The 27,494-nt window shown below is 43.0% G+C and overlaps 1 protein-coding gene across 14 annotated transcripts in view; it reads left to right on the top strand.

Moving 5' to 3' along the window:
* SEC31B (SEC31 homolog B, COPII component) overlaps positions 1-27,494 on the top strand; it is a 34,795-nt gene that overhangs the window by 5,338 nt on the left and 1,963 nt on the right. For 9 of the 14 annotated variants that reach the window (XM_086900695.1, XM_086900696.1, XM_086900697.1 and 6 more), the window contains 23 exons: positions 1,143-1,266; positions 2,056-2,251; positions 3,016-3,111; positions 4,192-4,332; positions 4,825-4,967; positions 5,205-5,304; positions 7,146-7,307; positions 9,156-9,308; positions 10,005-10,235; positions 11,648-11,722; positions 12,290-12,370; positions 13,305-13,413; positions 13,796-13,974; positions 14,607-14,733; positions 15,802-15,947; positions 17,337-17,510; positions 18,140-18,322; positions 19,006-19,219; positions 19,604-19,927; positions 23,683-23,738; positions 24,964-25,110; positions 25,530-25,646; positions 27,004-27,075. In XM_086900695.1, coding sequence (XP_086756821.1) covers positions 1,143-1,266; positions 2,056-2,251; positions 3,016-3,111; positions 4,192-4,332; positions 4,825-4,967; positions 5,205-5,304; positions 7,146-7,307; positions 9,156-9,308; positions 10,005-10,235; positions 11,648-11,722; positions 12,290-12,370; positions 13,305-13,413; positions 13,796-13,974; positions 14,607-14,733; positions 15,802-15,947; positions 17,337-17,510; positions 18,140-18,322; positions 19,006-19,219; positions 19,604-19,927; positions 23,683-23,738; positions 24,964-25,110; positions 25,530-25,646; positions 27,004-27,075 — 3,350 coding nt within the window. Of the gene's footprint in view, positions 1-1,142; positions 1,267-2,055; positions 2,252-3,015; positions 3,112-4,191; positions 4,333-4,824; positions 4,968-5,204; positions 5,305-7,145; positions 7,308-9,155; positions 9,309-10,004; positions 10,236-11,647; positions 11,723-12,289; positions 12,371-13,304; positions 13,414-13,795; positions 13,975-14,606; positions 14,734-15,801; positions 15,948-17,336; positions 17,511-18,139; positions 18,323-19,005; positions 19,220-19,603; positions 19,928-20,822; positions 20,862-21,290; positions 21,502-23,682; positions 23,739-24,963; positions 25,111-25,529; positions 25,647-27,003; positions 27,076-27,494 lie in introns of those variants that run through there. The other 5 variants (XM_086900690.1, XM_086900691.1, XM_086900692.1 and 2 more) reach the window with 2 other exon arrangements.

Raw genomic sequence — 27,494 nt, 5'->3', positions numbered from 1 at the left:
GTCCATGAAGAAAGATGGGCTGGAGGTGCTTCAGGTGCCAGAGCAGAGATTCCTCTGCAGCCCTGGTGAAGACCTTAGTGAGGCAGGCTGTCACCCCCACAGCCCATGGGGTTCGTGGTAGAACAGATACCCAGCTTCAATCCACTGTGCTGGAGCAGGTGGATGCCAAAGGATGCTGTGGCCCTGCGGAAAGCCCGTGCTGGAGCAAGCTCTTGGTAGGGCCTGTGGCCCCATGGAAAGAGGATCCCATGCTGGAACAGGTTTGCTGGCAGGACTTGTGACCCTATGGGGGACTGATTTGGAGCAATCTGTTCTGAAAGACCACCCCATGGAGGGGATCCACACTGGATCAGTTTGTGAAGAGCTGCAGCCTCTGGGAAGGATTTGCATTGGGGAAGTTTGCAGAGGACAAGGCCAGAGTTTTGGCTGAACCAAAGGTCTTGGCTTCAGTTTGCTTTAGATCAGAAGCTGTGTAGTTTCATAATTTGTGCTGCTTTTTAATAGTCCTTTGGGCACTTCCCATGCTGTAAGCATCCCTGTGGTAACTGGGGAACAGTTTGCCTGGCAGTGTCCCTCTAGGCAATGTTAAATCAACTTGCAGCTTTTATTCCATAAGAATAAGGAGAAAGAAGGAAGCTACCAATTTGTGGCTGTTGGCTGTCTGTGGGTTGTTGAGGAAGGTTTAGTTGGTTACAGTTGAAGAACTTATGCTGTAGAGTAAGTCTGCAGGGTCTGATTAAGACATGTCATGATTGAGAAACAGTGTACATAAGTACTCGGTATCATAATTGTATCTGGCTTTCATGATGTCAGTGCATTTGTAATTTAGAGAAGAACTTAATATCAAAAACCATAGTTGTTTGGAGGAGAGTGCATGAGTTGCATCTATCCCAAGAAAGAAAGTTACCTGTGTAACAGTAACGTTGGTGACCAAAATTTCCTGAAGAACTTTTAATTTCTTTCAAAGTCTTTCTCATAATTGTTGATTTCTTTTTCTGAGGTGATCAGACATGTCCTCTTTTGAGCTGTTACAACACCAAAGTTGTGTTTACTATGAAGAATACGTTTTCAATGCCTTACTCTTTTGTATCTTGTGCTTTTGACAAAAATGCCCACTTGTGTTACCTTTGTACTTCTGTTAGGAACATCTGCCCAACAACTGGATGCATCCTTCAGTACAAATGCCACCTTGGAAATCTTTGAGGTTGATTTCAGGGATCCCTCCCTGGACATGAAGCAGAAAGGAACACTTCCTGCCTCAAACAGGTACTAGAGGCTCATACTGATGTATCAATCAATGAAACTGAAAAGGGTTTTCTGGTGCAAGAAAGGAGAGGAGGAGATAATGTTTACAGCCTATAAAGAGATCTTTTGAATCAATTAACCTCTCTTCAAAAACATTTGAAGAACATTTTTGTTGATACAGATCATGTTGGGTATAAAAGTAGAACAGTTGGACTACTAGAGAAATCTGAAGTGACTTGTATGGTAGTCAGTCAGTAGAGACATTATGTATAATGTGAATTTTCTGGGGCTAACAATTTGCACTCAAGAGACTAGAGAGAGGGAGTGAAACTTACTTTCCAGCTTTTTAAAACAAGATGATTTCTTAGGCTTATCAGTGTGGGTGACATCTGCACCCAGTGTAAAACACAGCCTGTGTTTCTAACTAGCAGATTTTAAAGGGAGTAAACATGTATTTCAGATAACTGCTCTAGAAATGAAGGCACATAGATCTCTTAACTAATTTTCAATAAAGTGTAAGCTAGAGGATTTCACCCACCAAATTCTATGTGAGGTCTAAATGTTTTAAACAACAATAGAGACAAGCTCTTCCTTTTCAAGATCCCTTGAAAAGTCACTGGAAGGAAGCTTATTTCTTTTTTTCATGCAAGAGCCACAGTCCTCTTAAAAGAAAGATGACTGTTTAAAGTGCAGACTGATGGATGTGTTTAATAGGTTGAAACATGGATGTGAGTTTTCATAATGAAGAGGATGTCTTGATTTCCACCAAGCATCATGGCCTATGCCAGCTTTATTTCCTTCCTTTTTTAGGTTTCATAAGCTGATCTGGGGGAACTTTGGGAATGGGTCTGCAGAGTCCTCCGGAGTGATCATTGGTGGAGGGGATAACGGAGTCCTGACAATGTACAGTGTGCACCAGATCTTGACTTCAAAGGGTGACCCTGTCCTTGGGCAGACAGAGAAGCATTCAGGTCCTGTTCGAGCCCTTGACTTCAACCCTTTTCAGGTGTGTAACATTAAGATACCAAAGGAAAATTAACCTCCATGTTAGCAAACACGTTCTTTTGTGTATAGAGTTATAAAGAGAAAGGATAAATTTCAACTAAAGAGGCACAGTAGTTGTGACACAAGGCTGGTTTGAGACTCATATTTGGTTTCTGTTCACAGTTTTGCCACTGAATTCCCCTGCGATCTTGTTCAAATCTCTTAACTCTCTATATAAACATGTCTTGTAGTATTGCTATATGTCAAACTATTGTCCTTTTGAAATCAGAATTTTTGTTTTTTTTATTTGTTCAGTTGGTGTTTAATTCAATGAGACTCTGATCACATTTGAAAGGACTGCAACATAAATGAGGAGTGAATGTGGTTCTTGTGGTAGCACAACGGCACATGGAAAATTGTCTGCAGTTGGTTGTGAGAAACTTGCATCTTCTCAGAAGAAACTCTTTGTTGCCAGGATGCAGGGCAAAGGCTCATCTGGCCAGAGATGGTGGCTTCCAGGCCTGTGGCAGAATCTCATCATGATTAACAGCAGCCACCTGCACAAAACAGACAAATTTTAAATATGTCTGTACTATGCCACAGTGGACAGCATGGAGGCCAGAGATGTGCTTGGTTTATAATCCAGTTAGTATCTTTGTGCATGCTAGTGGCTGTGAAATACAGCTCTCATCTCACTTTGGAAGATTTTGGGGTTTTTGTTTCCATTTATTTTTAAGAAATTGTGAGCAGGAATCTCAGCTGAGCTTTTCCTTTTTTTTTCTACAGAGTAATCTCTTGGCTTCCGGAGCCAATGATTCTGAAATTTTCATCTGGGACTTGAATAATTTCAGTGTGCCTATGACTCCGGGGACTAAATCACAGGTAAACGAGTTTTCCTCTGGGCAATACTCCTGCAGTTTTGTATCTCAGTAGGCAAGACAAAAAGATGTGTGTGGAGACATCCTAGCCTAGTCAGTCCATGAAAGGGGAGTGATTTTGAAGTCTGTCAGAAGAGAGATGAATCAGAAGAGACTGATTGGTTTCATCCTTGGGGGTGGAGGAAGTGTTGTAAAGGGAGGGGAGGTAGACTGGCAAGCTCTGGAAGGATGCACTTTGCATGGATGGGTAAGCTCTTTGTGGATTTGAATCAAGTAACTGACCAGTTTATCTTGTGATCCAGCTGGGGCATGTGTGATGGATTAAGAAGGTTTATTGGACCTTCTCTGAGGAATGAATTTATTTCAGGCTTCAGCTGAGGCTTTTCATATCTCATGAAAGTCATATCCCTAGCAGAGCCAGTGAGCCATTAAATGCATCTTGGCTATTGCTCCCAGATAATGTTTCCTGAGTTTGAAGGGGAAGAAGTTTCTGATCTTCTGATGCTTATTATATTATTCAGGGCAATCAACTCCTGAAAGTAGAAAAATCATAGTAAACTTCAGTAAAAGCAGGCCAGGTTTTCCATCCAGTAAGTCTTCTGTTTGTTTCCTTGCCTATCTCCTGCATTGCAGTAGATACAATAACAGCAATTAGCCATGAGTACTTCATTGCTTTCCATTTCACTGCACTCCTGAAATGTTGCACAAGGTCATCTTTCCATTTAAGTTCATCTGAGAAGTTGGGGTAGCAACATATATGTTTGCTCAGCTGCAGTTCTCTCTGGAGTGATTTATGACACATTTGGCCAATGTAGAATCCAGTACCTACTCCTCAAATTCAAAGGTACTTTTCAGGTGACATTCTCCCATAGAATTTTACTGTTCACTGTACTCTGAGTAAGGACTTCCCTTAGTCTTTCTGGTTAGTGCTGCTGGTATTTCCAATTAGCTGATCAGCAATTGAAGAGAGGAACCTATTTATCATCAAATCCCTAATCCCTCAGTTAAACTATTGACAGACTCCCATGATTGGTGTTCCCTCAGCTTGGGAATAATGGATGTGTGGCCTTTCCTGTTTTGGCAGCCTCATGAAGACATCAGTGTGGTCTCCTGGAATCGGCAGGTGCAACATATCCTGTCCTCTGCTCACCCCAGCGGCAAGGCTGTGGTTTGGGACCTCAGGAAGAATGAACCCATCATCAAAGTCAGTGACCACAGCAACAGAGTGAGTGGAGAAAAGGCTGTGTCTCTAACTAACTTACAGCATGCCACATGTGACTACAAAGCAGTGGCACAGACTCTTGAGACAAGTGCTTTTATTCTAGAAGCTGTTGGAACTAGTTCTCTTGGAGATGTAGCATCAAAGCACCTCTTCTTATTCTTTCCTGAATGAAATGGGAAAACAAGACCCCTTACTGTTCTTAAAATTCATGCCCTCTTGCATTCAGTTTCTGTGCTCACAACTCATTTATGAGAAGCCTCCCAGCTTTCTTCCGAGGCTGACTTTGGATTTTGAGCTCTATATGGTTAGTGTTTTTTTTTATTTTGCTGTGAAGAGAAGGTAGAAATACTTTCTGCCTGAAGCAAGACATTACTAGACTTGGTTTATGTGAAGCATTCTAGGTGAGTTCAGTACAGAATGACATAGCTTTGGCCCATTTGTGCTGTTGCCAGCTTGCTTGGCTGAATTTTCAGTCTGTGCTATTTTTGTCCCTAGATGCATTGCTCAGGAATGGCCTGGCATCCAGAAGTTGCAACCCAGCTAGTCCTTTCGTCTGAGGATGATCGTTTGCCAGTGATCCAAATATGGGACTTACGCTTTGCTACCTCTCCTCTTAGCCAGCTGGAAGGGCACACGAGGTGAGGACTTGGCATGTTGTGTTGTATCTTTTCAAGGCAGACATCTGGGAGACTGGATTCTGGGGAACTACGATTTTCTCCTGGGCCTGCTTTCTTTCCCAGATGAATCTGATGGAAGGTAGAGATGAGAACTAGCATTTCTGAGCCAAGGTGCTGGTGCATAGTGCTTTCTTAGTGACTGGGTGGCAGAGCAGACTGTACAGGATATATAATTGATTTATTTCTGATCTATTTTAGGGGAGTTCTCTCTGTTTCTTGGTGCCAGGCTGACCCTGATCTGCTGTTAAGTAGTGCCAAAGACAACCGGATCTTGTGCTGGAACCCAAGTGTGGGGGAGGTACGTAACCACAGCTATCAGAACACATGGTCTGCTTTATTTTGTGTGCTTTGCTGTGTGTGTGTCCTTCCCTGTATCCTTGTGGAGTGCCAGTGTAACTCCCTCAAGTGTGTCTTACGCACTCTTTCTGTCCAAAGTAAATGAGTGTGGTCTATATTTTTTGCTGATACATCTTTGTCCAGAGATCAGAGAGGGAAGAATAATTAAAATTTAGTTTTAACTATTTATGATTATTACTCTTGCCATACTCACACTTTAGTATTTTCTTTTCCATGTATTTCTTCTTTTTCCTTCTCCGAGAGTATTAAGTTCTTTCAGGAGGAAATTTGAAGGAGACCAAGGAGCATTTGTTAGAGAGGGTCACTGAGAAGGGAACAAAGTACTTAAACAATGTGTATGAACTTTATTTATAGTAAAATGCTTTCACATATATGTGCTTATCTCATTACGTGAGATAGTCACGTATCTCAGAATTACCATACTTTGGTATATTTAGGTATCACCTGAATTAAAGTGAGGCTGTTTAAATTTTTTTTATGCACACCCATTCATTCAGCACTGAGTTCCTGGATAAGACTGAACTTTGGACAATGCAGTTGATCTTGATGATAGCATGGGGCAAGTGTTCTAACAATACTGAACAAAGTCCAGATGGGAGCCCCAGGCTAGATTAATTTCATGGGACAATATTACTCAGCTGACCACTTTTGCCTGGAGGCAAGGAAAAAAATGAATCCATTTTCCTGAAATGCATGAAATGCTGCTTGTCTAATTTTAATTAAAATATTTTCACTGCCTTTTAGTGGAAAACTTAAAAAATTAGCATGGCTGACTTATCTTTGTGCATGCTGCTGTAGATTTGCAGAGTCCAAATTCAAATAAACTACTGTTAGGGGGCTCTTTTTGACTTGGTACCAATGAACAGCAAATTTTCAGGTGAAAAAGTTGTGAAGCTTTGCAGTATTAAGGATTATTACAGTTATACAGAATGGCTGATCTCGTAAGCTTGAGGGAAGTATTGGTTTCTTTGGGTTTGGCGGATGTTTGTTTTCTTGGGATTTGTTTGTTAGTTTTTCTATTTGGCAGTCTAGATTTTAATATAAGCAAATGGTATTAATTTGCTTCTACCTGGAAGAGAAAACACAGATCATGTTTCCACAGAAAATGAAGCTGTGATTGTCTATGCTTTGTTCCATAAAGGAAATATATTGGTCTTACGAATGGGAGGGTTAAAGTCAAGGCTGTGTTAGTGAGTTGCCCAACATCAGGGAGGAAGTCTGTGACTGGGCCATGAATTGAACTTTGGCTTTTTGACTGCTGAACCATTAACTTGTTGGCTGCAATGTCCTTCATAGTTCATGTGCAGCTATTACATTCCTCTCTTCTTGTTCTATATTTTTTTCTTCAGGCTCTTTATTTTCCTTGTCACATTTGTTACTCCACACTATTCTTTCTGCTTATGTGTTCTTGCTCATGACACATTCTCACCTCTTGACTTATGGTTTTATTGTGTTGTTTTCTGGTGTCTCTCCCTTGTTTAACAGTGAATGTGACAATGCTATAATACTCTGATACAGTCATATTTAGAAAGCAGAGCAAAAGTGACTTCTCACTTTTGGATTTTGTTCTACAGTCAGAATGCAGTTTAACATGAGCTTTCTGTGACTTTCAGCTGTTTGGACTCAAGGTGCTATAATTTGGTTGCAAATGTACCCTTCAAGAAGCAAAAATAAGAGATTTGTATGCAATGGTGACATGTAAATACTTGCTGTGGGCAAGTAATTTGGGGAAAGCAGGAGGCTGTTTGTGTTGTGCTTCTGTTTTCTCTCTTTCTATGATAGGTGGTGTATGAGTTGCCCATTCGGAGTCAGTGGTGCTTTGATGTCCAGTGGTGTCCTAGGAATCCTTCAGTCTTCTCTGCTGCCACTTTTGATGGGTGGATCAACATTTATTCTGTTATGGGTGGGAACTTAGAAGCTCAGCAGAAGACACAGGCTGACAAGGTAAGTCCTGTGACCATGTTAGACCTTGACAGACTGGCAGTTTCTCTTGTGTCTGCTCAGAGTGGTGGAAGCACATGTGTGTAACAGAGTCACTTTTAAGCTGTGCAGCCTGTCCCATGCACCAGGACCCATGTCTGTATGGTGTGGGAACCAGAACCTACCTGTGTGAAGGTTTAATAATCCCACCAGATCCCAAAGGGAAACCCCATTGCCTCTGACAAGGTGTGTAAAGAGAACCAAGAACAAGCGCAGTTGTGATGTTAAGATACATTTTATTGTTACTACTATTAGACTAAAAATAAAGCAGCACACAAGGTTTTCTTGTTGTTAGGTTAACATTAAATACATTGATACAAATTAATAGGATATGTTATTCTTCATTAGTTTAGAAGATAAGTTTATTAAGTGGCTTATAAATCACTATTAGCAATTTTCCTCAAGTCTTTTGACTACAACTTTGAGCATGTTAATATTTTTGATACTGAAAACCATTACTTAGCCAATGAATAGATGAGCAAATTCTGAACAGATTAAATGTCACTACTGTCTAAAATTTTAGTTTTAATCTGGTGTCTAGTCTTTTAATTCCCTCCCTCTGTCCCAGCCAACAAATGCTTTACAATACAGGTTTTAAGAGAATACATATGAGCTGGCTTAAGTGTTATTTATATAGTCATTTACAGCTGACTGAGTTCAGTTTCATAGGATTTGCAAGAGACAGAAAATACTTTATCAAGCAACAGCTGTGGGAGATTAAGGATTTATTTAACCCATGGAGAATTTTCTTTCTTTGCATTCTTCATGTGCATGCCACTTCCACTGTTCAAAATTGGGGAGCAGTAGTATTGAATAATTATTGAATAAATTGAATAACAAGAACACAAGCAGAAGGAGGTAATGGCAGTTATGGTGACATGGAGTTTGTGACCAAGAGGTCTCTCTCTTATGAATTCAGCAGTCTCAGGACAGAAACTCTGTTGCAGACCTGATTGTGTATATTTATTTCTTTAAGGTTTAGGGCATTTGATCTGTTTGATATAAGCTGTTCCTCAAGAAATATTCTTTCTTTGGAACTGGTTTCCTCTAAAGAAAGACAAAACATTGCCTGTGATTGTAAGATTTGGCAGCATTAGCTTGATCAGCCTGATGTTGCTTCCTTTTGGGTATGCTGAGTAGCTGAATTTTAAAGCTATTCCCTGTGGTCCAGTCAAACTTGAACGGGATTATCTTTAGTAAACAACAAATCTATGCAAACAATGTTAAAAATGAAAAGTGGTTTGTGAACAACATTGTATGTATGTTCCCTGACTCCCTAAATGTCAGAAGTCTGGCTCAGGAGCCACTGACGCTCTCTTGTCTACACAAGAAAGCTTTATTTCATCAGTCTCATCTAAGCCAAAAACACTTGAGACAGTCCTTGTAACTAACCCATTTGAAAGACAGCAACAGAGAGTCAGAAATCTTTTGTGAGAAAAACCAGAAATGAGTTGGACAACTTTTGACCATATGTTGTCATTATCTTGCATAAAACAAGTAATTTTGCAACCCCTATGTCTGAGCTGGGTGCTAGGCCTAGCAGTGTTTTTTAGGAAAGTTGCATCTTGCTAAGGAAAAACTACTTGAAATTCTCTTGGGGTAAAACTTTTCTTGAGAAACAATTGCTGGAACTATTTTGAAATGCCATTTCTCTTGCATGGGGGCTCAGTAGTATTCCAGAAAGAGGTACTGTACTAGCCTCATTCCTCATTAGTGTGGAAAGTAACTATTTCCTAAACAATAGTTTTTTGTGCTTACTCCATACAGAGAGGAATTGAATTATATTTTCTTCTTATTTCCATCTGATTCTAGATCTCTTCCTCCTTCAACAACCTGGATCCCTTTGGCACAGGACAGAGCCTTCCTCCTCTGCAGGTGCCTGAGCAAGTAACTCAGACCACCTTGATTCCACCATTGAAAAAGCCACCCAAGTGGATTCGCAGACCTGTGGGGGTTTCATTTGCAGTAAGTGAATGGAGCATCCTTAGCTGAAAATGCAAGAGATGTGTTGTCTTGTGATATAATCCTTTTGTTTCACTGGAAAAATCTATATCTTCCTGTTGCTAGTTGTTTTAGTGGATTGTGGTGTCCCATAAAGTGAAGTTTACTCTCTACATTCAGGTATATTTCCAACAAGAAAGTGTCCTGTAGCAGAGAATGGGGGATTATAAGTAGGAGTTAAAGGAAATCTAAGAAAAATTTGTAAAAGCTGGCCTTGCATTCTCTCTGTCTCTTTCCTGTCCAGGCATTTAATTTTCCTCACATTTTTGCTCCTAAATTGGATGTGGCTGAATCGTTCTTTCAGCCTGTTGCTTGACTTGTTCTCTGTCTAGTGCCTGCTCTTCACCTCATAGTTTTTATCTCTGCAGTCTGCCTCTCCATGTAACAAAAGAACTAACAGTTCCAAATGGTACCTTTTCTTCTGTGCCTTTCTGGCACTTGCAGTTGGCTAGGCCTGATCGGATATGCCTAAGTGTCAAGTTTACCAGTGTTCAGTTCAGCTTGAATGTGAACTCCCTCAGTGTTGGTACCATGCATAAACTCTTGGGTTCCTTGTGATCTGCTGGATCTTGGGTCTGCCTTGATAAATGAAGAACCAAGTGAGTAGCTTTTCTCTTTGTTTATAGGAATACTTACTGTGTTTCCCTCTGACATTCACAGTTTGGAGGAAAACTGATTACCTTTGGTCTTACCAAAGCTCCTGGCCAGCAAATGCAGCAGATTTACCCACATCAGGTATTCATCAGTCAAGTCACTACTGAAACTGAATTCCTACTCCGATCCAAAGAACTGCAGATGGCCTTGCAGTCAGGGAACCTCCTTGATTACTGCCAGGGCAAGATCCAGACAGCCAAGTTGCCGTTTGAGGAGAACCTCTGGAACTTCTTGAAGGTAAGATGGCTGTGCTGAAATACAGAGGTTGGTTCTTTTATGATTCTGGGGTGGAATATGGTCCTCTCTAGCCCTTTATATTCCTGTTCTTTAAAATATAAAATGGAATTGAATTAATAAATTTATTACTTTTCTAAAGCAAGTTGAGGTCTTGGAGGCTGTCTCAGTTTTCATTAGGAATGGTCTTTTCACTGGACTTGTTTGGGCTTCCTGAAACAGGAGTTTTTCATCTCAGCACACTGCCAAGCTATATCTGCCTGCTATGTGTGGAGCTGTACATTGTTATTTTTCAAAGTGAAGTCCAAATGGACAATGAGATACCCCAGAACAAGGGAGAGAGCTGTGGTGGCATGAGGACTGACTAGCCTTCATGGACAATTTGGTGACATGAAAGTTTGGTAATAAGAAGTGGTCATCCTTCTGAAGAGGCAGGACTTAGTCTTGGCAGTGTTTTAGAGACACTTGTAGCAGACTGTGTGGAGGGCAGAATATTTGGATCTTTGCCATAGTATTATATTTGCTTGGAGAATCTTGAATAGGATGGCCAGCTGTTAATCTGGGTGGTGACAATGGTCTCCATTGCAACAATGTCTTCAGTTGAATTAAATGAGACACATCAAACTGTCATTTTTAGTTACTTTTTATAATCCATCTGGTCTGTTGTCCTGAGAGACCACTGCAGCACATAAAGGATCTATTACAATTGATTGCCTTAAACTACAAACTAGGCTTCTGTACAGAAGTGTCCTGTAGCACCATTCCTGCTTCTGCAGGAACAGTTTCTAAAATGGACTGTTTACAAGTATCTTATCCATGTGCAGTTTAATAATTTGTGTAGAAGGAGCAGCTTGGGACTTAACTGAGACAGACAGATTCTCCATGTAGAATGTTAATCATGCATTAAAGCATATAAATAGTGCCTATCAATTAGGCTGTGTGCAGCCTGTGGGAGTTTTTGGGAGTGTCTGAAATCCTCATCCAAGGAGTTTCTGTAACAGTTAACTAATTCTTGTGAAGCCAGCTAGCAATTCAGGCAACCACCTTGTCTCAGTTTCATGCAGACTCAAATCAATCAATTCTGTCTATGAAGAGATTAGCTTGGCAATTCCTAGACTATTCAGAGAATTAATGACTGAGTACACTAGGTATGTATACAGTTGTGGTCTTGATACACATTTGTACTTCAGTTGTAACTGTGGCAAAGTTGAGTTTTGCCCTTTTATCATGATTATAACTTAAATTCCACACATCATTACACAACAGTTTATTAAGTGGACTTTTCATAGTTAAATTCTTTATCTATAAACTGAGCTCTAAACTTTGCTGCTGCCAGAGGCACCTAACTATTGTCAGTGTGTAGATGTCTATGATTTTACATATTTTTTGTCTTTTTAATATCCATTGGGACCCAGGTGAATTTGGAGCAGGAGTCAAGGACTAAACTTCTCAAGTTGCTGGGCTACAGTAAAGAGGAGCTGCAAAGAAAGGTAAGGGGTATTTCCAATAGATAGAAACCTTTACAGGATTCAAGCTGCTGCAGGGGAGTTGTAGGATCCTACTGGAACTGAGCAAGTGATCTCACAGCACACAAAAGATAAAACTGTGCAATTTCAGCTGGGAGTCATGTGAAGTATACCTCACTAAGAAACAAATGCAAGCACTTGTAAGGGTGTAACTGTAGCTGTACTGAATCAAGCCAAAGGAGTCTTGAGCCCAATTATCTTACGTTCAGTTGTTGGTGCACTGGGAAGTGTTTAACAGCAGTGCAGTTGTGAGAGCTTCTTTTAGCATTCAGCTGCATCTCAGGGGATTCTTCAACTGGGAAGAAGGTGACAGGTGGAGACAGTCTGGCATAGCACTGGTGGATAATGCTCTGAAAAGGATAAATAGCCACTGATAGGCAGCCAGCCATGAATAGGGTGAGGTGGAAATTTTCAAACAAGTTAGAGTTGGGGGAATTGTGTCCGGGACTTGCCAGTCTCTTGGTAGTTTTGCTGTTCAAATGCTTACTTTGATAAGTAGAATCTGTGCATCTGTGTCTGTTACTTTTCTAGATTGCCTCATGTTTGAGTAATGGTATCCCAGATAAACAGCCCCTTCCTGAGGCAGGTGATACAAATGCTGCACCAGATCAGGTATGTCCTGTACATCTTGCCAGCTTGGGAGAGCAGAGGGCAGAATGAACTGGAAGGTTTAATTCCAACCACAACTTGTTGGGCTCAATGCCAGCATTGCAGAGGGCAGTTCACAGGCCTGTCAGACCCTCACAGGGTCAGACTAAATAATAATAACTTTCCCTTCTGGCTTTAAAGCAATGTGAACATTTCATTTGAACAGTGAAGGACTCCTGGCTGTTATTCCTGCAAGAAGTCTTGCTTTACCTGTATTGATTTCTTCAGTGGTAGAATTAGCCTCACTCCAGCTTAATTTGCTGCTACTGTTCTGGATTTCTTCTCTGAAGCTTCTGCTGTAGTGTTTCTTTCTTTTTCATCTCTATCCTCTGAAATGTATTTTCACATAATTTTGGGATGTCCATCTTCAGATGCCTTCCAAGGCCTGGTTCACTGTAAATTTTTCTCCTCTGAGGTATCTAAAACTTATGTCCTCTGATTAGTAACCATCTTCACAAGCCTCAAACACTGGCTGAGATATTCTAGGAGTAGCAATTGTGTCTGCTTTTCAGTAAAGCACCACGCATGGCTGAAATCCAACCTGTTGTTTACAGATTTTACTTGTTGGTCTTGTCTCTGTTCCATCCAAAACAGTTCAGCTTGCTCAAGGATTGACAGTTGAGTTGATGAATGCTGCCCAGCAGTGCTGTTGGCATTGCATGTCTTGCACCGTCAATCTCTAAGCTTTGTCAATTGCAGCACTGCTTTTGTTGCTTCCCTCACGAAACTGTGCAGATTGATTGTGCAGTGACAGGAGTTTCCAGATTGAAATTAGATTTATATGAGCATGCACAACCAAATGGAGAGCAATCCCATCCCACCCTGTAATCTACTAAATTGTTTTGGGTAGGATATGTGTATACAATGAATTAAATAAGCTCTTGCACTTTTTGCACAGCTTTTGATGAATTCCAGCGATGATGTAGCTGCTGTTTCTTCCTCTTCAGCCTTTTTTGATAACCTCATCCCACAGAATATGAGCACATTGGAGATTCCTGTCACAGAAGGTATGTTACATAGAATGTTTCTGTCCTCTTAGAAAAAGGAGAGAGGAGGGAAAACCAGAAAATTAAGAGAGACCAGGAAGAATCTAGTTCACTCCAGCAGATGGATTCTTTTAAAACATATGACCCCTTCAAGTGTCATGCAGCATGTCTCACTGAGCATAGAAATACTTTTCCCAGATAAGAGACCCATTAAAAATATAGAAGAATCTTATAGATGATGGAAGACTTAGAGTCAAGTCTGTGGGGATTTTTCAGTTTCCAAATTTTCTTTTAGCTTGGCTTTTAGCTGTTACTGCTTTTTGCTACCTGCTCTTTAAAACAAGCATCATCGATGAATCTGAGTGATGACTCTTTGGTTTGACTCTGCTTCTCACCTCTGTAGATACAGATGGACTCATCAGCCAAGCCCTTTTGTTGGGGAATTTTGAGGGTGCAGTGGAGCTATGCATGCGAGCAGAGCGCTTTGCAGATGCCATCATCTTAGCTATAGCTGGTGGGGATAACCTCCTAAAGAAAACCCAGAAGCGCTACTTTGCCAAGCAGAAAACAAATCTCTCCGTGGTAAGTGATGGTTTTGTGTACAAACTGAGCAGGGGAAGGTGTTCACTGTCTTGCCAAATGTTTCTCTGAATATATGTGGAAATGCTTTTTCTTCAATGAAGGAAGTAGAATGTCAGCATCTACTCTAATACCTTGGTAGTTTTATGACAATTTTATGTTGTCTGCATAGTATGTCTGTATTCTCTATTTTTTTTATTTTTTCTCTTTTAATGGTTTCTGTCTTGGCCTCTCATGCTTGTGACCTGTGGTGCATACTACCCCTTCACAGCTCAGCTAGGAAGTTCCTCGCTTATTCATTTCCAGTGGGGAAGTATCATGGAGGTTGGGATATCCTAACACTGTGTTCTCAGTCATTGATCACAGTTGCTCTGAAAAAAGATCCATGTTAGATCTTTAGTCTTGTCTAGTGTGGCTTTCCAAATTCTTTTAAGTGCTTTGTTGGGCCTTTTTACTTTCCTTAGAGGCATCAGGTTCCAATTACTGTTAACATAGCGATGCTGAGATTGTTGGACCTTAATGTACAGTGAGGTAGCCACTGCATGGTGGAAAGCATGTTTGAAAGTGAGCTGTTGCTTAGACTGTCAGCTTATCTTTGTCTTCAGTAACTGACAGGCCTTCTGCTTCCCTTACAGCTGCTTTCCTCCATTGTGCAGCAGAACTGGCAAGATATTGTTTGCACATGTGATCTACAGAGCTGGAAGGAGGCACTGGCCATCTTGTTAACATACTCAAAGCATGAAGACTACACTCAGCTCTGTGGTATGCAGTGCACTACGCTTTGAAACAATTTCCCTTGCACAGGTTACCTCTGGACTGCTTACAGAAAAAAGTGGATAGAGTTAATAAAGCACATCTTACTCATTACAGCTACCTGGGACTGAAATAAGTGTGGACTGTTGAGTTAGGAGAATGATAGGTTAAGCACACTGTAGCTGAGAATCATGCTAAAGTTGTATATGTGGATATTTCCTGTGACCTCTAAAAGTAGCATGGAAAAAAAAAACAGGATCAATGCTATATAGGCTGAGACACGAAGGGGATGATTTTTATTCCGTACAGAAAGGTATTTAATTTACAGTAAAAGGTCCAGTGGGCTTCATTCCATCTTAAACAGATTTCAGCACCCTACTATTGCTTGGAGATTCCCACACCTCTTTTGGAAATTAAAAAAAAAAAGTGTTGGATTTTTTTCACTGAATTCATCTGTCATTTCTTTCTTTTATCTGTTTTGGCAGACATATAAAAATTGGCAGATGTAGAAAAAGGTTGGTTTTTTTTCAATCAGGCTGGCTTTGGGTTTCCTTCCCATTTCCCTGTTATCCAACATGCAATGGAGCTGGGGAAGGGTCTAGATCCCAAGTCTTACGAGGAGCAGCTGAGGGAGCTGGAGTTGTTTAGCATGGAGAAAGGAGGTTTGGAGTGACCTTACTTCTCTCTACAACTACCCGAAAGGGAGGTTGTACTTCTCCAAAATAGCAAGGGATAGGAGAAGAAGAAACAGCCTCAAGTTCACCAGGGGAAATTTAAATTGGGCATTAGAAAAACCGCCTACACTTAACAGGTTGTCAAGCATTGGAACAGGCTGTCCAGGGAAGTGGTGGAGTCACCATCCCTGGAGTTATTTAAAAAACAAGTACACATGGCACTTAAAATCTTGGTTTAATGGGACTTGGCAGTGCTAGGTTTATAGTTAGACTCGATCTTAATGTTCTTTCCTGATGTAAATGATTCTATGATTCTAATTAGGTGCAGATTCAAAGCATTGGGGTTATTGAGCTCTTCCAAAGGGGAGTGTGTTAAATATTAGCTGCATCTCTTCTTCTCTAGACATGCTGGGTGCCCGCCTGGAGTCAGAGGGAGATGCAGCCCTGTCCAGTGACGCCTGCCTCTGCTATATCTCATCAGGCAATGTGGAGAGGCTGGTGGAATGCTGGGTAAAAAACCATGAGACTTCGTCACCTCTTGCCCTACAGGTACAGGCCCAATGATGTTGGTTTGACTCCTCTTTAGGCCAGTCTGGTAGCTGTGAACTGTTTGCATTTTCCCATCAGGGTATCTGCTGTGGAGACCTGTTTGTACTCACCCAGGTATCTCCTTCCAGCCTGGATTATGGGCCTACTTTGATAGGAGGCTTGCACTCTTAATCATTCAGGGTTTATGTGTTTACATTGTGTGTAAATCTAGCTGTGGACAGGAGTTACAGCTTACCTGCCTCTCTTACATACTGATGTAATCTCTGATCTTCCTTTTAGTCAGGGAAGCTTGAGCTATACCTTTTTTTTTACTGTAGTAGCCTAGGATACATTTGCTGCTGAGTTTGTTATGTATAACTTGATGTTGCAGTTATCTGGCTGTACCTTTAGAACACCCTTAGCAAAATAAAATGAAGTCTGGATCATGTTATTCCCACTGCAAGTGGCATGATCACATATGGGAAGTCACATCTTGCAGATAAATCAGGACTTCTAAGTCAATGTTGTTACCTACCTCTCTTCATTCCTATTGATTATTTCACAGAATCACAGAATGATCCAAGCTGAAAGGGACCCACAAGGATCCGGTCCAACTCTAAAGTGAATGGCCCATATGGGTATTGAACCCACAACCTTGGTATTACCAGCTCTGTGCTCTGACCAACTTAGTTCATCTCAATAATCTGTTACACTTAAACCAGTCCGGGTTTAAGTCACTAAGCCCTGTTGTGTCTGTCACTTGCTAGAATGAGCTAGACAAATCTTCCACTTGGAGATCTGCAGATAATGCTCTCTGCTACAGAGTTCCCTGATTTTGTAATCCCACTACTGAGTAAAAGCAACAAAAAGGCACCTTCAGCTCTCCTGGCTGTTTTTAAAACTGACCTCCTCCTGGCTGCCAGATATCAGCATGTATCATTCTACGCCTCTAAACACTACTTTCATTTCTAGGAGTTGAAGTAGTTTGAGTAACTAAAAACCTTCTGGTCCTTTCACCAGCAGTAGTAGTTTTTTCTAGTGAATTTCTCTTAGTATGGTTTTAAGCTTGTCCTCTTCCAAGTTGATCACTTGTAACAGTAGTAGCATCCTAGTAAAATGCTCAAAGTTGATTGGAACAATCTTGTGGCTTCTGATTTTCTTTTTTTCCCTTACTATTAAAGTAGCAATGTCAGGGTTTGCTTCCTGGTTTCTGTTTTTCTCCAAGTTCATCTGAGGAAATGGTCCTCAGTGACCGTATTTGATGCAGAGGGGAGTAACTTCTGTCCACATTGGCCCTGATATCATCTGAAAGTGGGGAGAGCCATCTGGTATTGTCTCAGCATGAGGTGGACCAGTAAAACTAGTCAGATTCTGAGTAGTCTTATTTCTTCCTTCCTCTGGATTATTCAGGACCTTATAGAGAAGGTGATGGTGCTGAGCAGGTCTGTTGAGATCCTCCGAGGCACAGCAGGACCAGCACCAGGCCCTGTCTTGGCAGAACGCATCACCCAATATGCCAGTCTCCTGGCATCACAAGGATGCTTGGCAGCTGCAATGAATTACCTACCCAGCAGCTCTAAAGAGGTGAGTGAGAACCAAGCTGTTGTGGGAAACAGTAGTATAGGGGGGGAAATGGTACTTTGTATGAGAGAGAGCTGGGGTTTTGACAGGCATCAGGACTTAAAGTTTCACCTTATTTATGCTAACTTGAGAATAGAGGGAGAGGGGGAAGGTGTTCCAGGATATGGGTTTTGTCTTCATTTGCATTTTCTTTGTAGAGCCTTTGATTCAAGGAAAAGGAAAGGAACTGTAGAACTGTAAAATGGTTGATGGAGAACAGCATTGGGAAGCAGCTCTCCAGGGAAGCTGCCTCTATTCTTGAAACTAGCTGGTAGAGGAAGGGAGTGGGGAGGTCACCTGGCAATCTGAAATAAATCCATCTGATGCCTAAATACGGGTAGAGGCTGGGGAGGGAATACTCTAAAGATTGAGGGAAGGAGCAGTGAGACTTCATCTGCCTGGGAATATGGCAGGTGATGTCCCAGATTTACCATTTTTTGAGGTTTTTTTCTTGGTGGCTCTTGGGGACCATGGTTTGTTTGATGATGATTCATGATTCACAGTGCTTTTGATCAGGGTCTGCTTTAAATGCCTCTCCAGCATTTTCCATCTGGGCACTCAAAGTTTTTCTTCTAAAGTACAGTTTGTTTCAGCTCCTGATTGAGCAGCTCCGAGACCGGCTCTTTCATGCTCAAGGAGAGAATGTGGGTGATCAGCAGCCCCCCCCTTTTCCCTACACTCGTGTCAATGTAGGGGTCATTAAACCTGCAGCAGCAAAGGGTGGTTCCACCCTTGAAGGAGCAGCCCACAAAGCAGGTCCCAGACATCCAGAGAAGGTAGGCCCTAAACTCAGGTGCTTATGGCTTGGGAAGAAGGAGGAAGGCTACTGGGTTGTGGAAGGCATATGAAATGAGATGACGTAAACTACAGACACTGAGGAACTCCTCAGTGATGTCCTTCACTGGAGCAAATGCAAGCTCTGTGACAATCCAGAAGTAAGCTGTCTGGCATCTTTTCACAAAGCCCTGTCCTACATGCAGTCCCTGGAGGAGAATGTTACAAGGGTAGTGATCCACTGACATCTCAAATCTTGGGGTGAAAGGGGCTGTGGTCATTTTCCCATGCTCATCTTACCCTGATATCTTAGTAAAATGAGTGTAGTACGGCTTCATCTCAGTTCTTGCACAAGAAGACTGTCTACAAAGTTTTGCTTCCAACCTCTATTATTCCATTATTGTTCCTTTGTTATTTCCTCTGGTTGTGCTTCCAGGAAGTCTTTATATGGGAACTTGCTCCTGAAGGCTAATTCTTTTGGGAGCTGGAGAATACTCTGAAGAGTGTGGTGCTCATCTTGTTGAGCAAATAACATGGTGGGAAAGGCCTTTGATCGAGTGTATCCAGGGCACCAACAGCAGCTTCTGTTGCCTGAGAAGTGACAGGGATAGAAATTGCATCTGCTAGTATGTGTATACATACAACTCTGTCAGCCATTTGCAAGTTCTTTGTTTTTTAATTGCAGCCCAACTATCAGTCATCGTTTTCCCCTTCAGCACCATCTCAGCCTTCAGTGCCTTCCCTCTTCACACCTCAGCCAGTGCCAGCGATGTCTGTGACACCTCACCACATTGCCCCTCCCCAGGCCAGCACGGGTCCACAAACAAGTGTCTATTCCAGAGGGCACCCATACCCACAGTACAACTTGAGTTTGAATCCAGCAACTGTCTCAGGGCCAGGTAAGCATTGTCTGATAGTTGTGTCCATTTCTAGGTTTTCTGAGACTAAAGCCTTCAATGTGGGTGGCTGCTCTAGTTTTTTCCTTGCAGGCCTATTGTACTGACAAAGTACTAAGTCAACTGTCTAAGAGGCTTCTCAGTGCTTCTGACATGTCTAGTTGTAGTAACTGTTGCTGCATGTGTGCTGACACTAAGCATATATAGGGGTGGAAAAGCCACAGCTAGTTTGGTGGCAGTTTGACTGATGTAGCCTGGGCTAGGGGGTACATGGATATTAAAGGGTATGGCTTGAAGAAGGGAAGGCTTACTACCGAGAAGCATAGTGTCATGAGTAGTTGGCACATGAAAGAAGGGATGCTGATACACTCTCTTTGTTGTCTGTAGCTGTGTCACAGTCTCAGCCATTTGGACCAGTGGGAGTCAGACCTGTTGGTCCTGCTCCCTTCTCCAGCCAGCCCTCTCTGCCAGGACAGTCCATGCCCATGACATCTCCTGGTGTTCCACCACCCAGACCTGCCCTCTTCACTCCAGCCTCAGTCCCATCATCGCAGCTTCCTGCAGCTTGCCCTCTCCCTGTGGCAAGCCAGTCTCCTCTAGACTTCTCTTCAGCACCTTTCAACTGTCCCATGAACATGGGTTATCCTCAGGGAGGTCCTGGAGCTCCATCTACTAAACCACTGCCAGCAGCCATTCCTCCTCCCCCCACAGGTAAGTACTGCTTGTGTGACTTGTGTGCCCAGGATGAGCCCAGGTGGGGTTTGCAGAACATAATGGAGATGGATTTTCTGAGGTCTGGTCTCTAAAAGCCGGATGTGGTGCTGAGGCAAACCTTACAGGCACAGGGTGCTGAGTCTTGCTACGGTGGTGAAACAACAATGGTGACAGTTTCATTCAGCCTGCTCAGTTGTTCAGTCTCCCAGGATGTGGTTGCAGGATTATGTATCTTCAGGTCCTCAGTGCACCCTGAATAGTCACCTACTCCAAAGGCATCTGCTCTGATGGAAAGGGTGGTGGTTCCCATGGAACTCCTGGTAGAAGGCTTGCTCATCTCACCCTTGGTCATGCAACTGATACAAGAAGTGTATTGGAAATGGTGGGAGAGCTTCCCTGTCCATGAGATATGCCTTACGTAGCTTCAGGATTAAATTCCTCTGTCTGCTGTGCTCTAGTGCTCCCATTTTCTTTCTGTTGTCATAAAGGGCTTGTCTGGAATCACTTATGGATTCCTCTTTGCAGTGTTTTAGATTTCTCTGGGTCTATAGTTTGAATCCAGTCTATCATGTGAAGTCCTTGCTAGCATGATGAATAGAAAGTGTTGTTGGACCTAGTTCCCCATGGATGGACATTCCTTCTATCCTATTTCCTGTCCCTTGAGATAGCAAACATAATTAAACACCAGATATTCTAGGAAATAAAAAAGGATAAAAAAAAGGATAGCAAATCCCACTGTGTGAAGTCTATAGGGATTATACACTAAAGGTTCTAAGCTACAACTGGACATATTCCTTCCTGAAAAGCTTTTTGGCATAGTAGTCCAATGAAATTACTCACTAGATGAAAGCTGTTGGTGATCATGCCTTTTCCACCCTGCCTTGATTTTCAGGTTTCTTCCCCTGGCTAGATCCCCACACGGATCATGCAGGTAGTACCCAGAGAAACCTCCAGACCTGTGGGGCAGGAAATGTTGCTGCTTACAGTGAAATGCATGTTTTGATGTGTGTGCATGCATGCATGCTAACTGCTGTTTATGGTTTCCTTGCGTGCCTGGGGAGCTGTTCAGGTGGGGTAGGGAACATACCTGTCCTGAGGACTAGTAGGTAATAGCTGGGGATATTGAAAGTGAAATAAAAGTACTATGATATCACTCATGAGTTTGGGTACAGAAAATAGGGTCTCCTGCTTCTTCCTTCTCTATTTTCCTCTAGTTTTGGAGGTCTTAATTTTCAGTCTATGTCTTTTTGGGCAATTGTTGGGCCAGCAGAACAGGGAAGCAGACATTTTTCCTGTCTTTGTTCTCTAGGCAAGGAACAGGCCAGCGGTTGTAACTCATCTCTCCCTGTTACTTTCCCAGCCTTGTACATGGTTTTGTTTGTGCTTTCCTCCTGTGATTTGGAAGAGGTGGAGTCCCAGCAGTGGTGGAGTAAAGCTTCCCAAGCAGAATTTGGGGACTCTCTTCTAAGGGGAACTGGAAATTCCTTTTGGCTTTAGTTAAAGGGTGAGGTTTGCCTCTGAATCTTAGTTCGACTGTTGGGGAAAGTTTGGACCCGAGGAGTTTTCTGACTGATACTTTGTACTGATTTCTCTCCTTGGGATTCATTGGTGTTGGAACGTAGTCATTTTCTAATCTACATTGTCAGTGGGGTAAAGCTCAATGTCTTTGTCCTCTGTCACTGCAGTGATTGCTGCTCTTTGGTGGGACCATCTACCAGGCACAAATCTCACAGCTTTATTTTGGAAATCCAAATACTTATTGGCACTTATACCCCCAAGCAGTCTGGCTGTGTGGAGTGGGACTCCAGAGAGGGAATTGTCCCTTAAGCAGAAGAACAAAATCCCTCAGTTTCTCCTTGTTAAGGGAAGATGATTCCATGGCAAGGATTTCAAGCACCTCCTTAGGCTGAAGATGCCCTTTAGGAATTCGCTACTGAGAAATTTCCTTCTCCTTGGCAGCATGTGCCCCCAGTTTTAATGGCAATATATGGCATGCTTGGTTCAGCACAGCAAACTGGCTTCCTTGAGTGTGTTTTCTTGCCTGCTGTTATTGTTCTGGTTTTGGTGTGTATTTTTCTTAATCCGAAAAGGGACTGTAAAATCACTCAATCTGACTCAATCAAATTTGCTTGCTGTGGAAATTCCTGAACGAAGTATCTACAGCTCATGAATATTATTACCAACACAATGAACAGACACCTCCACTTGTAGATTCCTTGGAGTGTCAGGGACAGGGTGAAGGACAGCAACATGTTTGCTCATCTCCTTTCTGGCCAGTATAATCCCTGATTCCAGCCTCTGATGGTCTTGTTTTTTCTAGGACAGGCATTGCTGGAGACTGCTGTCATGGGGCCTTGTTTCAGGGGTGGTGAGAAATCCTATTTCACAAGTAGCATAGGGAAGATGGCATTTCACCCCAGCAAAATGCACCAGGTTCTGTCTCTCCTGTCTGATGATTAAGTGCCTGGCTTAAAGAGTATAATTTAAATAGCTGTTTCCAGTGAGGATACAGAGTGCCACTGGATTGGAATAGTGCCAAGGACTGCTAGGCCACAGACTCAGTGGGGGCCAGCAGAGTTCTAGGGCACAGAATCCCCAAGCTAGAAATAGGTGCCAACTTAATTAAACTTCTGATCCAAACTCATCAGAGAGCTAGTCTTGAAATCATGGGAAAAGGGAGGGCAAAAAGAGGCTGCCAGAATTTTAATAATAAAGGTAATTAAAGTAATGAAGCACCTTTTGCATCTTTCCCCTGTGATTTTTAAAGCCCAGTTCAGAATCAGTAGCTCATTAAGTGTGGCTCTGAGCTCCAGCAATTCTGATATTGGCTCCTTAGAATTATTCTGTTTTCTCACAGATTATTCCTGTCTCATGTGTTTGAGGTTATTAATCCTGGGGTTTTGTCTAAAGATGCAGGTACTTTTACAGGACAGCAGCAGGCAAGGTAGTTGCAATTTGACCTTTGCAGAATGAAGAGTGGATGCGAGTGTTTTGATGTCATGTTGTCTGATGGATTTTAAATTACCTGGAGTGAGGTTAGAGTACCACAGAAGCATCTGCTGAGACACCCCTCCGCTCCCAAAGCATTTACTGGTTAAGTCTATTCCCTTCTATTTGTCAGTCAGCAAATTTTGCTAAGTTTTGGTTCTGAACACGATTTTGGAAGGGAACCACCCCTAAATCTTTCTGCCTTAATTGGAGCAGCCTGTATTGCTTTGGACTGCCACCGAGCATTCCTGTGAGTGCTGGTGAGGAGCCCTCTCACCGGTAGCATAGCTCTTGCTGTGTTACCTCAGTGCCAGATTCGCTGAGGAATCCCAACAACTTACTGAAATGTGAGGTGCACACTTCTGCAGGTCTGCACCAAGGTTCAGGCCTGACTCTGAGGCTGACTTCTGCAGCTTATACAGGATCCAGAAAACTTCAGGTAGTTAAAAAAAAAAATGTCCCGTGTGGGAGTGGATGTGTGCCAGTTCAATCTGATCAGATATCACCTCAGGCATCACCAAGGCTGTGCACACTCTTGGATACTAAGATTGAAATTAGGGAAGGGAAAGCAAGAGCATCTCATGGGCCTGTGAGCTGGGTTTGAACTTCCTCAGCAAAAACAGTCTAAAGGTGCAATGACAAGGGATTTGAAGCCAAAGGGCCTTCTCCTGAAGGAAGTTCTAAACCATGCAAGCAGCTATGAATTGTTGCTGCAGCCAGCTTCTCACAGTCTGAAGTTTTTGTCTTGTCCTCTGTCCTGGCAGCTCAGGAATCTTGGAGTGATCCCTCTACTGGAAGAGGAGGCCTTCAAAAGAAAAAGGTAAGTTTTCAGCGACAGTGTGTTGTTTGTCTTTTAGCCAGGGAGTTCCATGTAACAGATACATTCTTGTCAAACTCTGCAAGTCTCTGTCCATGTTGCTCTGTCTAGGCCTGCACTGCATGCATGGCTAGGACGTGAGTCTAAGTAATCTTGACTCTTTGCCATCCAAAGTCACATCCTGCTCTGCAGGGTGGCTGTTTTGTAATACGGTTATCAGTTGTAATGTTGCATCTTCTGTCAGTACTTCCCAGGCTGCCTACAGTAAATTGTTGTTAAAAATACAGATTTAATCTTATGCCTTGCCTACATAATTTTTTTGATAGGGGCTGAGGAGATCCCATTCTCCTCACACCTGACAGCTAGGGGCAGCATTTTTCCTCAGCACAGTGGGACCAACAGTGATTTTCCTCAGGCTGATACCAAATGATAAGGCACTTGTGCTGAGAGAAGTTGGAACAGGTGTAGCTATGAGCTACCTGCCGTGTTGGTCCTGTAGCTCTTTGCCTTGTTGTGACTGCACTGGAGGGCCTGTGAGCTGAGCTCTTCTGCAAAAAATGCTCTCAATACCCCATTTCTATCACTGCTGCCTGCTGGCAGGTGTGATGAGAAGCTTCTCTGGCATCCTTCCCACCCCCCACTCCTCTTCTTTAGTTTGGAACAGACTTCTCGCCCTTTTTTCTGGCAGCATAGCTGGGAACCTGCTTCAGGCTGTGCTCACTACAACAGGATTAGCCTCTTGTTAAAGCCATCTCCTTTTGATCTAGCCCTGTTGGAGAGAATCTGTCATGACTCTCTGGCTTAGCAGGGGCACGATGAAGTGTTTGCAAGAGGAATCTCCCCCCATGTCGTGGGATTTTCCCCAATACTTGCTCAGTTGGACACTTTACTGCTGCTAATCTCTACATTCAGGACTCGTGCCGTTGCAGAGACCAAGCGGCTTTCTGAGGACCGGTGCTCTCAGGGGTAACAGATCTGTTTGATTGAACAATTCCAGAGGGGTTTTCTTGCTGTCGCTTTGACTGTTCATCTAGGATGGAAGAGGAAGGGCCCCATTCTCTGAGTCAGGGGGCTGAAAGAACAGGGATGTTTTCTTTCATCGTCTTGAGAACTGGAGACTCTTCAAGTTAGAAAGGATGTTTAATTTTTCTGTGGAGAAGCAACCGACCCTTCTTCCTTGGACTTGGTTTACTTGATATTTTTTTTCCTTTCCTTTCTTTGCTGACAGTTGCCTGAGAAATTTACTCCGCTGGCCCCTATCACAGCTCCAGTAATGGGCCTGCCTGCTGAACCCCAAGGGACCCATCCTCAGCTATCCAGGTTGCAAGAATCTGGCCAGTCACCCCCAGGAGCACCCAAGGAAGGCAGCCTACAGGTACCAGGAAAGTAGGACATTCCCCAGCCACCAGCATCTTGTCAAGTAGAAAAACAACTCAGCTTTTGAGGTTCTTGCTACTTGGCAGCTGCAAAGGGCATATGCTGATCTCTAGCCCCTACAAGGTATCTCTGCCTGAGCATTAGAAGAGTTGCCAGGTTGGAAAAATGACACCTGGGTATGGGTGGGAGAGAGCCAAGGAGACCAGGCAGGCTGTCAGCCTGCTGGGAGTTGAGAATCCAAGGAGGCCTGGGGCTGTATCACAGTCTAAAGATGATAACCTAACTGCGCTTCCAGATATTCTCTGGGTTTGTGAAGGGGTGAAATTCTTTCTGTTCTCTAGTTTCAATAGGAGAATCTACCTACTCCAGCCTTTCATGCTCCTGTTTCATTAATTCAGCTGTTTTTTTTCCTGTCAGTATCACCAGCTACCTCGGGAAAGCATTGAGAGGAAGGAGCTGCCCCCTGAGCACCAGGCTTTGAAGACTACATTTGAAGGGTTGGTGCAACGCTGCTCAGCTGTTGCCACTGATCCAGTAAGTCCTCCCTTCTCTTATCTTTGACTTTCTTCCCTTATAGATGTTTGACTGGTGCTTCCTTCTTTTGGTTGGGGGTAAAGAGAGGAAAAGTCTTGTCCCTATAACCAAGTTAATCTCTGTTTACCTCCTTCCTTTAGGCTGCAGGCTTGTTCATCCTTGGGAACTGAAATACATTCTCTAGCTTTTACCCACTGCTTCTCATTGCTTTATTGGAGCAATGATTCTGTCCTCCTGGCTCTTTCTTTTAAGGAAAGTAAAAGAATTTACTCAGTTAATTCAGTTTCACTGGTTTGATCTGCAGATAGCTGGTATTACCAGCTCTGCATGAACTATCTTTGGAGCTTAAAGGGAAAGGCTGAGATATTCCAGGTGGAAAAGAAAGCCAAACAATCTTTGGTTCCTGAAAGGCTATTGGCACATATCACATTGGGTGAATGTGTCAGGTCTGACTGTCTGGAAGCAGAAAAGCAGTATTTGCATATTGTATTATGTTGATAAGTCTTCCTAAGGCTTGGTGCGACTAAGAAGCCTTCCAGAATACCTCTGCTTGATAGGTGCTAGGATGAACACTGAGCCCAGACTGCTATCTCAGAGTCAGGCAATTAGAGCAGTATCTTGAGTGTGTTTCCTCTGCACTTTCTGAGAGTGCAGCATAGCAATTTCTGGGAGATAATCTAAAGGCTTCCTCTATGGACAGAAAGGCCTGCTAGTTTAGCCTTAAGCACTTGACTCAGGTGGTGGTTGAACAGCTGGCCCTGTACAGCAGTGCAAGGCATCTGAACTCCTGTGGCTCCCAGGCCTGTTCCAGCAGTGCCCAGAGCCAGGCATTTGTGTTCATGGAATAAATTATGTGTGAGTGGGTTATTCAAGATAGGGTTAATGAGGTCAATCTCATCAGAGCTTCAGTACTCAGTCATCTTCTGTGGTGGTTACCTAGAATGGGAAAGATATACCCTCTTTTCCCTAAGGAGACTAGCTGTCTGAACACCCCATGGGTCAACTAGTGGATGTTTCTCACACTTTGGAAGTAGTCACTCTATCCTGTGGTCTGCAAGTACTGGCAGAAGGAAGGAGGGACTGGGAGATGGGAAAAAGGGGCAGTCCATCTTTCCATGCTGGGGAGACACTGTGTATATTGATATATATATATATATATATACACACGTATGTACATGTGCAGAGTGAGAGCATGGCTGGCTTGTGTCACAGACCCTGGCTGTCAGAGGCTGAGATGCAGCTGAATTGTAAGGTGCTTTGGAAAGACAGAGGAAGGGAGGGACTGAATGAGAACACTTTGGCTGTGGAGAGGTTGCTTTGAAGCTCTGGCTGACAAGCAATACCTGTTTTGCTTCAGAAAACTCGAAGGAAGCTGGAAGATGCGGTGCAGCGGCTGGAGTGTTTGTATGAGAAGCTCCGTGAGCAGGCGGTAAGTAGATGCCACATTCCTTGTGGTCCAGCTGGGTCCCTGAGCCCACCTTGGCACTGGGTTGTGGGTTTTGGTGTCTGTACCAGTATAACCAGCACATGTTCACTTGGAAGACAAGGGGTGTGCCAGAGCTTGTAATGACCATGAATTCAGCCAGTCTTGTATCTTCTTTCTTAACTTTGGCCCAGACATAGTGTTAGGAGAAGCTGAGGAGGTATCTGCAAGGTGCTTTTACCCTTCAAGAAGTATCCTGGAACATAGATCCTAGATGGGAAGGGGCAGTTTGGGAGTGCTTAAGTGTGAACCACTTTTTCTCCCAAGAAAAATCAGAAGTTGGTGATGCCAGTTGCTGATGTCAACTGGGAGTTGTAGTCTGGGAAAGCAAGGGAAGAAGCAGCTATCCTTCCTGCCGGTGCTTG

The sequence above is a fragment of the Cyanistes caeruleus genome, chromosome 8 (genome assembly GCF_971803275.1).
Source record: "Cyanistes caeruleus chromosome 8, bCyaCae1.hap1.1, whole genome shotgun sequence".
NCBI lineage: Eukaryota > Metazoa > Chordata > Aves > Passeriformes > Paridae > Cyanistes > Cyanistes caeruleus.
Note: the sequence above shows the minus strand (reverse complement) of the source record. Positions and strands in the feature narration are given on the sequence as shown.